Source organism: Chlorella variabilis (genome assembly GCF_000147415.1).
Source record: "Chlorella variabilis unplaced genomic scaffold CHLNCscaffold_23, whole genome shotgun sequence".
In the NCBI taxonomy this organism is placed as follows: Eukaryota; Viridiplantae; Chlorophyta; class Trebouxiophyceae; order Chlorellales; family Chlorellaceae; genus Chlorella; species Chlorella variabilis.
Genome location: NW_005435065.1, coordinates 346,765 through 358,132, shown reverse-complemented (window position 1 = coordinate 358,132; position 11,368 = coordinate 346,765). Strand labels below are relative to the sequence as shown.

The window sequence follows — 11,368 nt, the reverse complement described above, 5'->3', positions numbered from 1 at the left end:
ATAGCACTACGCCTGGCCCACTTCTTGACACAGAGTGCATGCTGTCATTGATCTGTAACAGCAAGAGTGGCATCCTCCACGAGAGGGCTCCCGTTTTTGCAATCGCAGCAAGGTGCTGTACTGCGCCGCGGCAGCAAGTACATCCCGCAGCAGAGAACTGATCGAGGCAACCGCATTTCGTATCACAAACTGGGTTGGGTCTATTAGCTATAAACCGCGCGCCGATCTGTGCGTGTGCGGACTCGTGCCCTCCCGTGTTACGGCTCAGGCTTCGGCGAGCGGAGAGCAGGGAGAGGGGAACACCCGCACCGCCGTTCGCCGCCATCGGCCGCCGCCAAGCTGCAGGGCATGGCGGAGCCGCCGCCACCGCTGGCGGCCGCGCCAGCCAGCAAAGGCCCCTTTGCATGCCGCCTGGCTTTAAAGCTGACACACGAGATTCTTGGCCCAGTGTGCGAGCAGGCCATAGCTTGCCTGATCAACCACGGCATGCAGCAGGTGGGGAACGGCCGGCCAGCCTACATCGGGCGCTCCCCGATGCCGCCGCCCGCAACATTCCACGCCCCCTTTGCCTGCCGCCACGACCCCCACCCCTCCCTACCCCCTGCAGTATGGCGAGCTGCTGAAGACCTCAGGCCTACCCGCTGGCCAGCTGAGCAGTGCGGTGCTGGTGCTCATCCAGCACAACTATGTCAACTGCTACCTCAAGGAGGAGCCGCCCACGCTGCGCGGCCCAGGCCCCTCATACACGCTCTACGAGGCGGCGCTGCCCCGCATTCTGCAGAGCCTGAGGTGGGCTGGCCAGCCCGGGGCAGCCGGCGCCAGCCCAGCGCAGCAGGATGCGATGGAGGGGGCTGTGCTCCTCTCCCATTGTGAGTGCAATGACAGCAACCGCCACCCTGCCACTGCTGAACTGTTGTGCACCGGTTGGTGCCGCTGTGATGCAGGGTGCCCAGGTTCATGACTCATATCTCCGATGAGCACGGCCAGGAGTCTGTGCGCCTGGTCCGCAACCTGACTGAGCACGGGCGGCTGAGGTGCGCAGCCATTTCGGTGGCCAGGACCCCAGACTGTTCTCTTGGGCCCCAGTCTGTTGGCGGCACGCATATCGCCCGCCCGCTGGAAGCTGTGCGCCTTGAGGAGGCTGCTTATGCCCCTGCACGCCCGCCGCAGGTGGGACCAACTGCTGGAGGCAGTGGTCCGCGAGAGCGCCGAGGAGGGCGGCGAGGCGGCGCCCGCCCCCGGCGTGCTACTTAACCAGTTCCGCTCGCTGGTGATGCAACGCTACATTGAGCGCGTGCCGCCCTGCACGCTGCCGCCGCCCCCGCAGCACGTGAGCTATCCTGACCTAGATGGCCTCCCTGCTGGGGTGCTTTGCACGTGCTTGATGTGGCCTCCTTTGAGGGCCTCCTGGCTGCGCAGGTGATGCTTGCAAGGTGCAGCCGAGATAGTTGGTGCTGCGCTTACCCAACCGCTGCCACCCTGCATTGCAGGTGCACCCGAATGCACGCAAGAAAAAGGCGCCGCCCAAGCCCGGCAGCGAGGAGGAGGCCGACATGCACCGCGAGCAGGCAGACGCCGCCCTACGGCACGATTACCAGCAAGGTGGGTGGGTGGGACGCGCTTTCTGTCGGACTGTAACTCCACATGGGATGCTGCCTTCTATGGCCGGCGCGTCGATCGGGTTGCTCAGCGCCAGAACGGTCGCCTGATGCCTGATGTCTGCTCTTTGCAGTTCGCTTCCGGCTTCCAAGCGAGCTAATGTCGCCTAGTGGTGACGCCGTGGAGGTCGATGCGCAAGCCAAGCCTGCTGGGAAGCGCAAGCGGGGCGGCAAGGATGCGGCAGCAGCAAGCAGTGAAGGTAGGCTGGTGTGGCAGTTGTGTGCCTTTTCGTGGCATGTTGGGTGCAGCGTGACATTGTATATGCCACCTGCCAGCTGATTTATGCTACTGACTCTACTGTCTCTCGTCCTGGCCACCCGCTGCAGCAGAGCCGGCAAAGAAGCGCGAGCGGAAGAAGGCGGGCGAGGCCGGAGCGGAGGGTGGCAGTGCTGCCTCTCTGCCGGCGCAGGCAGCGGCAGCAGGAGACGAGGAGGCACCTGTGCTGTGGCGAGTCAACTATGATGAGTTCAACCGGCGGTGAGTGTGAGGGGACGCTCCATTGTTCAGCTGTCAGCGGCGGCAGCGCCTGGGCTTGCTGTTGCCCCGTCACGCAGATTCATGGCGTGGCTGTCTGTTTTTGAGGTTAACTGCATCGTAAGCCCTTACTTCCAGGTTCCGCAACGACGTGATTGTCAGCACTGCGAAGCTCAAGTATGGCGTGCACGCTGGACAGGCGGTGGAGGGCCTGCTGGTAGCCAATGCGTGCTTTGAGCAGACGGTGAGGCACAGGTGCCGTCAATACAACGGCTACCAGATCCACCGCTTTCTCAGAGGTTGAAATCGGGCTGAGTCGCTGAGCCCAATGGTTGGTTGCAGGCGCATTGTGAAGAAACCGTTGTGCTGTCTGTGGGCGATGTGAGCGGCGCCCTGCGGCGCATACATAGCAATGAGGACCCACCAGATAACCTGGCGTGCGTGCTCAGGTACAGGCCGATACATTTTCTGTCTGCAGGATGGATCCGTAAACAAGGCCTGTAGCGCTGCAACCGGCATGGGGCTTTTTATGCCCTGTGGAGATGCGGTGCCCGCCAGCAGCCATCTTTTCCTGCCGCCTTTGCCTGGGAAGATGGCGTCAATGCCTGCGTGCTGGCCTGCAGCGACCTGGCTGACGACGACATGCACTTCCTGGAGAGCCGGGGGAGCGGGCCTGGCGGGGAGCAGTATGTGCTGAGCATCTCCAGGGTGCTACGGTTTGCACGCTTGTACCAGCTGAAGGGGGTGATCAGGTGAAGCTATAGGGGACCTGTTCACTTCTGCATGTCAGGGGCCATTCCCCTCTAGCTCCGTGCCTGCCGTCACACATTTGTCCTGAGTATGTTCTGCAGAACCAAGTTTGGCGTGGCAGGCATGCGCATCTGGCGCCTGCTGCTGCTGAACGGCCAGCTGGAGCAGAAGCAGGTGGCCGACCTGGCGATGGTGACCAAGGAGGAGGCACGGGAGGCGCTCTACGCCATGCTCAAGGGCGGGTGAGCGGCAGCATCCAGGCTACCAGCCCTTGCAACCGTTTCGCCCTAGTGGATGACGCCGGGCATCGTTCCACCTCTTCTCACCGCCGCTCCTGCCGCTGTTGCCCGCCCCACTTCCATTTTCGTCCATGCAGCTACCTGGCGCTACAGGACGTGCCGCGCACCAATGACCGCGCCCCTTCTCGCACCTTCTACACCTGGCGCGCAAATGCAGACACCACCATCGCGCGTCTGACGTCAGACCTCTACCGCGCCGCTGGCAACTTGCACGCTCGGCTTGAGCACGAGGCAAGGAAGCAGAGCGAGCTATGGGAGCTGCTTGAGCTGCCTGTGGCACCATCCATAATTGAGCGGCGCCAGGGCGAGATTGCCGCGCTCAAGGCGGTGACCAGCCGCCTGGAGGCCGCTCTTTTGGACCTCGACTGGCAGGTGTGTATCTTTGCCGATGTCTGAGGCCTGTTCTCCGCAGATGCATGCTGTTGGTTCGCTGTCCTGATGGCGAGCACTCGGCCAAGGTCTTTTCTAATGCTTTCCGAGAGTGGACATGTTCACAGCAAGAAACGGTGCATGCATGCCTTAGATGGCCTGGGCGTCAATAGCAGTGGCAAGCACTTCCTCGCCGTTCGCCTCCATGTCTGCCGCCTGCTCCTGCTCCCCTGACGCCTCCACCTCCAGCCCATCCCGCCCCTCCTCTGCCCCATCTGCATCCTGGTCTGCTGCCCCAGCCGTGTGTTGCATGTCAGCATCCCCCTCCTCTTCCTCAGCATCCTCTTCATCTGGCTCTCCATGCCCTGCCGCCTCTCTCTCGCCCTGCTGCCCTCGCTGCTCCGGCCACCGCCGCCGCGTGAGCTGCTCCAACAGCTGTGCCTTCTCCTGCTCCAGCTGCTCCATCTGCGCTGCCTTCCATGCCACATGCTCCTGTTGCTGCACCTCTGCCAGCCTATCCAGCTCGCTGCAGGGCTTGCCTGGGCACCAGTACAGCCGCGGGCCCGTCTTGGTCAGCAGGAAGCGGGAGCTCAGTTTATCCGCACGCGCAAGCCTTGTCGCATACAGAATCTCCAGGCGCTTGCAGGCCGCCTGGGCGCTAATCTGCCGCTTGCGTGCCACATCGCCCTCCCTGCACAGCCTCATGGCGGGCAGGGAATCCGCAGTGGGACCAGGTGCGCAGCAACAAGGGCTGTGCTTGATCCAAGGACCACACAAGTGGTATAGTAAACAGACATTCTCTATTCATACTTCGACTCGTCAATGCTACCAACAAGCGTACCTCATCTGCCGCATCTCATCCCGCGCCTGCTGACGCAGGCGGCGGCCCTCCTCTGCCTTTTTCTCCTCAGCCTTGCGCTCCAGCTCAGCACGTCGTTGCGCCGCCGCGGTGGTCTTGGCTTGCTCCTCCTCGCGACTGCACTCAGTTCAGGAATGGTACAGAAAGGCTTGCAGGTGCATGCGAGTAGCTGCGAAAGCCGGCCATCCATGTGTCCCCAAGCTGAGCTGCTTGAATTACGACGCTGTGCACCTGAAGCGCTGCAGCGTGCCCAGGATGGCACCAAACAGGCCTGCACACAAACAAGTAAAAAGCAGGCAGGTTGTTAGCATTACTGGGGGCAAAGCACTGCACATATTAGAATTCAGGAACGTACGCTTGTTGCGCCGCTTGACATCCACGTTCTCCTCTAGCAGCGACCCCTCCGCAGGCCGCTTCCTGTCTGGACCATCGTTGACCGGTGCCGCCACCACCGACGAGAGGTTGGGACGCCGGCTCTGCTCCTCGAGCGGGGGCCATGGGCCATCGCCAGGCCCAGGTCGCACATCCTGCAAGCCAGGGATTTAGCCATCAGTGCCCGGCCTCACTAAGGTTGGAAGTGGAGCAGCCGGTCGACGAAAGCAGCACCACCGCCAGCGGCTCGGTTTGAGTTGGCGCCCGCGATCCTGCGAGTGGGCAGGGCACTTTGCAGCCTCAGATAGCCTCTTGGGCGCCTCAGCTTGCCTGTGGTGGGCGCTGCGGCCGGTCGCGGGGTGCTCCTGGGGGAAAGGACCCACGCCCTCCGCCGCCATGCATACGCAGCCTTTCGGTTACCTGCAAACAGGGCAGGCACTGTCATCATTCACATGTGGTGGACGGCATGATCAGCTTGCCTGGGCACACAGGGCCTACCTGCACGCGCTGCCTGTTCAGCTCATGGAGCTCTCCTTGCAGCTTGGAAACGTCCAGGTCCCCCACCTCGCCCATGCTCCACCTCTCTTTGCAAACGTGCTCCGGCCGCTGCGCCCAGACGTTTGATGAACGCGACAAGAAAAGATGTGATGAGCATGCTGGATCTTTTCTTGGTGCATGGTGGCGGCAACGCCAGCCGGGCGGCGGCCCTGCCACAAGAACGTGCTATGTTACATATGACTACAGGAAGATGGTGCCCTGCTGCACAAGACATGGCCGCCCTGGCGCTCGCAGGAATGCCACCCCCCACACAGCACTCTTCTAGCTACTCGGCGTTCGCGGAGCCACCCACGATACGCTCAATCTTGGAGAACTCCCACTACAAGAAGGGGGTGCAGCACAGCGAGCATGCTCAGCTGCCGACGGCAGGCGCAGCTGGTGCCGCGGCCGCCAGGCGCGACAGCTCACCTCGCGATTGCACAGCGGGCAGGCGGAGCGCGTCTTGAGCCATCGCTGGATGCAGTCCAGGTGGAACACGTGGCCACAGGTGCCCCACGCAATGCTCAGCCCGGGATGGTCGGCATCGCCTACAGGTCAGGGCAAATCAAGGCACCAGGTGATGTATGCACAGACTGGCAATTGCAGACGGGAAGGCAGTTGATCGCTGGAAGCAAAGCCCCGGCTGCATGCCACGCAGGCCAGAGGTGCGTGCCGGTAGAGGTACATCGGGCTTACAACGAGGAGCACGCCGCGCCGCACCTGTGGGGTTGGCCTGGTACTCTATGCTCGGCTCGTACAGGTTGTTGCGGCAGATGGCGCAGGTGTCAGTGCAGATGGCCCACGACCACCTGCGGCACCACAGCGCTCGTCCACCAGGTGAAGGCTCGGCTGGAAGCAGGGCAAGACATCAATGGCACAGAAGCCATGCCCGGCTGGGCAATCGTTGGTTGATCGACAGGACCACAGTGTCTCGCCAGTCCACCACCCAGACCGGAGCACCAGTCCGGAGGACGCACATGGCCACGGCGTTCCATTTCTTGATCTCGAAGCGCTTGCCGTTGGCCTTGCCCTTGCCCTTCTTCTCCTCCTGCTGTTGTGGCTCCTCCACCTGCAGCAGCTTGGAGATTCGGAGAGTGTGCATATGAAGGGCACCAGTGCCGTCGTGGTGGGCGGGGTGGCGGCGCCAGTGGGGCGGGGCAGGGCGAGGTTGCTCTCCACGCTGTGTGATCGTGCTCGCCACTCGGTTGCGGATGTGGGAGGAGCAGGGAACAGCAGCCCTTCCGGCATGGCATTCTCTGGGCCTGATCGGCGGCCCACCTCCATAGGGGCTGTGTCCGCCATCTTTCCTCCTCCCTCGCGTGCGCTTTGCTCCGCTGCGGCGTCGAGCAGGAGTGAAGCTGATTGCAGAAAAGTCGGCCACAGCGGCTCGGAAAAGGAAGCAAGCAAGGAGCACGGGCAATGATACTCGAGAGCAGCCAGAGGAGAGGACTTCAGGGCAAGGTACACATACGGTACAGTTGAAATTCACTGTCACAATTTAAATGCGTCCCTCGGGACGCATGCAGCCCCAAGGTGATCCGTATTTCGCCTTGAGGTGATCCGGATTCGCCTTGAGAACTCTAAAAGTTCGTCAGGTACGCGTTTACGGACGCTAAAGTTTTCCCTGCCTCTAGAGCTAAACAGGGTTATGGCTGAGGAAGCATGTGCGTCGAGTATGAGCATGTACTGTTCAGTCACTGCGGGGCAGAGCGAGTGTGGCTGGCCGAGCGATGCCGCCGCTTGCCGCTTGCCGCCTGCGGCCGGCTGGCCCCGCTGCTGCCGCTCGTGCCGAGCTTCAGTCTACCTGGCACCTTTTTCACGGTGCCTTTTTCACGCGTTTTGTTTGCTGTGGTTTTGGTGCAGGACAGAAGGAGTTGCGAACAAGCTCTTGGTTACTCAAGACTATGGAACTGGGCGCGCCAAAGTGAGAGGCAGCAGCACGGCTCCCTTGCGTCATGGCGGCGCCCACCCCTCGTAGAGGCGCCTGGCAGAGTCTGTTGTACCTTGCTCAGCAGTGCTCTTGCCGCCGTTGTACCTTAGGCGATTTATTTTTCCTGTCCATGCAGAATGGCTCACGCCCTGCCAACCCTTGCGTGGTGGGATGCAGGGGACTCGCCTGCCACCTTGTGGGCAGGCATCGATGCTGCGAAGCAACGGCTAGACGGGCTCCAAGCCATGGCCATGTTCAGCAAACGAAGCTTGCTGGCATTCGTGCTCATTTTCAACAAGCTGGAGAGCACGCTCCCAGCAAAATACGATGAGAGGGCAATTTACCAGCTCTTGGAAGAGGAGCTGGACTGCACGCAGGACAGCGAGCCGGAGGGAGCGCCGACAGTGCGTTGGCCAGCAGAAGGCGGCGGCAGCAACTGGGCCACCAGGCAGCAGATGTTGCAGTCCCTCAAGGCAGCAAAATACCTGTGCAGTCCGCTCAGCATACCGCTCAGCGTTGAGCGCATATGCATGGCCCACAAGCTCATGATGTGGGGCGCCATAGAGGACGACGGCACGCTGCTGGCAGCAGGGCAGCTGCGCACTACGCCAGCATACTCCGGCACAGGATACGTGTACCTGGAAGCCGACACCATCCCAAAGCGGCTGCAGCAGATAGTGGACAACTTCAACGCGGTCGAAAGCTCCACCGACGCCGTGCCAAGCCACCTTGCAGCGGAGCTGTTGTACCGCTTTGTCACGCTGCATCCATTCAAGAACGGCAACGGGCGCATGGGCAGGCTGCTGGCAGCTTATGCGGCACGCGCAGCGGGCGTGCCCTTCATGCTGCACTTGTCCAACGGGCACAGCAAAGCGCCCCAGCACTACCAGCAGGTGTTGCGCCATGCCGACAATCACGCGCGAGACACCTCGAGCCTGCAGAGCTTCATCCTGGAGTGCATGCATTTGCAGTGGCAGAACGCAGTGACGTACGCAGGTGAGGGGGGCCACGCCTGCTGTTGATGCAACTTGGCTGGCTGGAGAGAAATAGCTGTCTGCATGCTGCCATGGCAAAATTGGTTGCTTGCACGCCGGTGGGCATTAGACTCATGCTGCGGTCTAATACAGATTCATGGCTGCCTTTGCCTATGTAGGATTGCCTGTGCAGGATGCTGCTGCCCGGTGACGCCCGCGGGGCGAGGGCAGGGACATGCGGCCAGTGCGGGGCTGAAGGGTGGCGCCGCTGAAGAACACTAAGGCTTGCGCATGGCCACTAAGGGTGGAGCCTTAGGGGCCTGCCATTGCTAGAGTGCTATAGTGCAGCGCTGACCATCCAATTTGGGACACCACATGTTTCTCGCGTGAAAAGAGCACCGCCGCACAGGAACATGTAGTTGCCACTCTGTCTCCTTAAGAACAGCAGAGACTTGCCTTAGGACCTCAATTTCGTCAGGGGCGCAGAGCTGCTCGGGGCGGCACTTCAGCTCTTGCACACGGTATCTCAACGAGTCCTCGCATTAATGCAAAAGTGTATCTCACAGTTCTGTGCTTGCAGCGCGTACTGACAGCCGCACCGCAAGGATTACTGCTCCGCTCCGTCTGCTGCTGGCTCCGCCGCCGCCGCCTTGTCCTCACCAAACAGGCCCACCTGGCTGCGGCTGCTCCTCTCCCTGCTCATCACATCGATCACCCCCGCCAGCGAGTGCATACCGTGCACCTGGTTGTCGCGGGTGCGCACATTGACGGTGCCGGCCACCCTCTCCTCCTCACCCACCACCAGAATGTAGTTGTACTGGGACAACTGCACACACGACGCGGGGCAGGGCAGGCAGGCCAAGGCAACGGGGGTGCGGGGCAGCCTTGCTCGCTGTGCATGGCAGGGCAGCCATACTCTGCCCACGGTCTGCCCGGCGCATCGTCCCGGATAGATCATCGCTTATTGGCAGAGGCGAGAGCGTCAGTTCTCGTGCAGCCTCTGCCCCCGATTTCCCGCAACTCTCGTGGGACGGCCTGGAGCTGCCAGCTCACCTGCGCCTCCCGGACCTTCTTCTGCATCTTGCGGTCCGCCATGTCGGCATCCACGTGGAAGCCTGCTGAGCGCAGCTGCCGCCGCACCGCACTTGCGTAGTCGTACACAGCCTCTGCAGGTGGGGGTGGGATGTGCAGCAGGCAGGTGGGATGGCGGAGGAGGTGGGCGGGCAGGCGGGTGAAGCAGACATCGCCAGCGGTCATGCCTGGCTCTGCATCCCACCAAGCTGGGCTGCCACCAAGCTTCAGCTCCCTTTCGCCGCACCTGAAATGGGCACGATCATGACCTGGCGGGGTGAGATCCACAGCGGCCACTTGCCCCCCCAGTGCTCGGTCAGAATGGCAAACATGCGCTCCGCGCTGCCCAGGATGGCCCTGCAACAACAGCCCAAAGGGGTGGGGTGGTGAGGGCCCATCATCCTCCTCGGCATGCATCCAGCGTCAGCCGAGTCAGCCGAGCAAAGATGTCGCACCTGTGCACGATGACGGGCCGCTGGCGGCTGCCGTCCTCAGCTACATACTCGAGGTTGAAGCGGATGGGGAACTGGAAGTCGAGCTGCACGGTGGCGCACTGGTACTTGCGGCGCAGCGCGTCAAACACAGTGATGTCTATCTTGGGGCCTGCGGCGGACGTGAGGGCAGGGAAGATGCACGGGGGGTCGCAAACCAAAGATGAGAGCAGGCTGTAAGTGTCACCCAAGGGCGTTCATGCTGGGACACGTTCAATGCAACGAGGCAGGGCCTAATTGGCAGCTCACCGTAGAAAGCGCCATCACCAGGGTTCATCTGCAGGCCACAGGCCCGGCATGAAACTGAGATGCATGGCGGGCCCTGGCTCCTTGGCTGACCATAAGTGGGCTGCTTGGCCCCCAGGTTTCATGTCGCGCAGCCATGCAGGGCCCCTGCTGCTCCCACTCCTGGCAGGCCCCCTGCTGCTCCAACAGCACATACCGCATTTCTTTGCTGAAACAATGCCAGGCGCACCTCCCACTCGCGCCCAGTGGCGTTCAGCGCCTCCTCCAGCGCCGCCTCCGCCTGGTTCCACACCTCCAGCTCGCCCAGGTACCCCTCCGGCCGAGTGGACAGCGCCATCTTGTAGTCCAGCCCAAACGCGTCGTACACCTCCCCCATCATCTTGAGGTAGGACGAAATCTCCGCCTTGACTTGGTCCTGCCTGCGCCGAAGCAGGCAGGCACGGCAGTGAAGGAGCTGGGGCTGGGCTGCGGCCAGCTGGAGCACCACCCCGGCAGTGGCCCGACAGTGCCAGTTGCTTAGCCTGCCTTCCCTTCTTGTCGTCCCTTTTCAAACATCCACACTCCCTCGCGAACTACGCCAACCCACCTGCAGAAGATGTGGGCGTCATCTTGCTGGAAGCGCCGCACGCGGGTCAGCCCCTGCAGCGCGCCGCTGAACTCATTGCGGTGTAGAACGCCAAAGTCGGCCAGCCGCAGCGGCAGCTCGCGGTACGAGCGGTTGCGGTTGGCAAACATTAAACAGTGACCTGCAACCGGAAAGCAAAGCAACAACCGTGCATGCCGTAGGCTGCAGCTCAGATACAGGCAGCCTGACATCCTTCTGGCAGTGTGATCACCCGCTCGTCAACCGTTGCGGGGCTGCGCCTGCCTTGGCTCACAGACTGACCTGGACAGTTCATGGGCTTAAGCCCCCACTCCGCCTTCTCTACCGAGAACAAAAACATGTTTTCCCTGGCGGCAGCAATCGCAGGAGCATGGGCATGTGAGGGTGCAGCAAACAAACCGCTGCGGGAAGACGTTGCCCAACTGACCCTGCTCTGGTATGGCCGGCAGCAAGGCTGCTGATCGCTGGGGCAGTGATGCTACAAGCTGAGCGGTGCCCCCCTCGGCTGCACGCACCGGTAGTGGTCGGCATGGCCTGAGACCTTCCACAGGTCAAAGTTGAAGATGTTGGGCGTGACAACTTCCTCGTACCCATACTCCCAGTACTTCTGGCGCATGAAATCCACCTGCACAGGTGGGATGGCCGACATCGAAGGCATCAGCAAGCATTAGCAAAACGCGCGGAGCATGCAGCAAGCACACCACTGCATCCCCCCCCCCCCACCCCCCACTAA

At 62.0% G+C, this 11,368-nt stretch overlaps 4 protein-coding genes across 4 annotated transcripts in view; 2 read left to right on the top strand and 2 right to left on the bottom strand.

Moving 5' to 3' along the window:
- Positions 1–348: 348 nt before the first annotated feature.
- Positions 349–3,578, top strand: CHLNCDRAFT_139103 (hypothetical protein; the record flags this gene model as incomplete). Its single annotated transcript, XM_005844357.1, has 12 exons — positions 349–495; positions 608–789; positions 945–1,034; positions 1,171–1,330; positions 1,491–1,602; positions 1,733–1,858; positions 1,986–2,136; positions 2,272–2,377; positions 2,476–2,582; positions 2,757–2,885; positions 2,985–3,125; positions 3,260–3,578. The coding sequence occupies 12 exons, from the start codon at positions 349–351 to the stop codon at positions 3,576–3,578; spliced, it is 1,770 nt and encodes a 589-aa protein (XP_005844419.1).
- A 798-nt stretch (positions 3,579–4,376) lies between these two features.
- Positions 4,377–6,621, bottom strand: CHLNCDRAFT_54556 (hypothetical protein; the record flags this gene model as incomplete). Its single annotated transcript, XM_005844273.1, has 8 exons — positions 4,377–4,527; positions 4,642–4,681; positions 4,766–4,937; positions 5,281–5,388; positions 5,749–5,867; positions 6,040–6,128; positions 6,297–6,388; positions 6,598–6,621. 8 exons carry the CDS (start codon positions 6,619–6,621, stop codon positions 4,377–4,379), a joined length of 795 nt encoding a protein of 264 aa, XP_005844335.1.
- Positions 6,622–7,779: 1,158 nt separating this feature from the next.
- On the top strand, positions 7,780–8,434 carry CHLNCDRAFT_139100 (hypothetical protein; the record flags this gene model as incomplete). Its single annotated transcript, XM_005844356.1, has 2 exons — positions 7,780–8,245; positions 8,403–8,434. 2 exons carry the CDS (start codon positions 7,780–7,782, stop codon positions 8,432–8,434), a joined length of 498 nt encoding a protein of 165 aa, XP_005844418.1.
- Positions 8,435–8,830: 396 nt separating this feature from the next.
- CHLNCDRAFT_49107 (hypothetical protein) overlaps positions 8,831–11,368 on the bottom strand; it is a gene marked incomplete at both ends in the record, with an annotated part of 3,966 nt that continues 1,428 nt past the window's right edge. The window contains 9 exons of the mRNA XM_005844272.1: positions 8,831–9,049; positions 9,277–9,389; positions 9,542–9,651; positions 9,750–9,897; positions 10,035–10,062; positions 10,261–10,450; positions 10,618–10,777; positions 10,918–10,982; positions 11,151–11,260. Coding sequence (XP_005844334.1) covers positions 8,831–9,049; positions 9,277–9,389; positions 9,542–9,651; positions 9,750–9,897; positions 10,035–10,062; positions 10,261–10,450; positions 10,618–10,777; positions 10,918–10,982; positions 11,151–11,260 — 1,143 coding nt within the window. The remainder of the gene's footprint in view (positions 9,050–9,276; positions 9,390–9,541; positions 9,652–9,749; positions 9,898–10,034; positions 10,063–10,260; positions 10,451–10,617; positions 10,778–10,917; positions 10,983–11,150; positions 11,261–11,368) is intronic.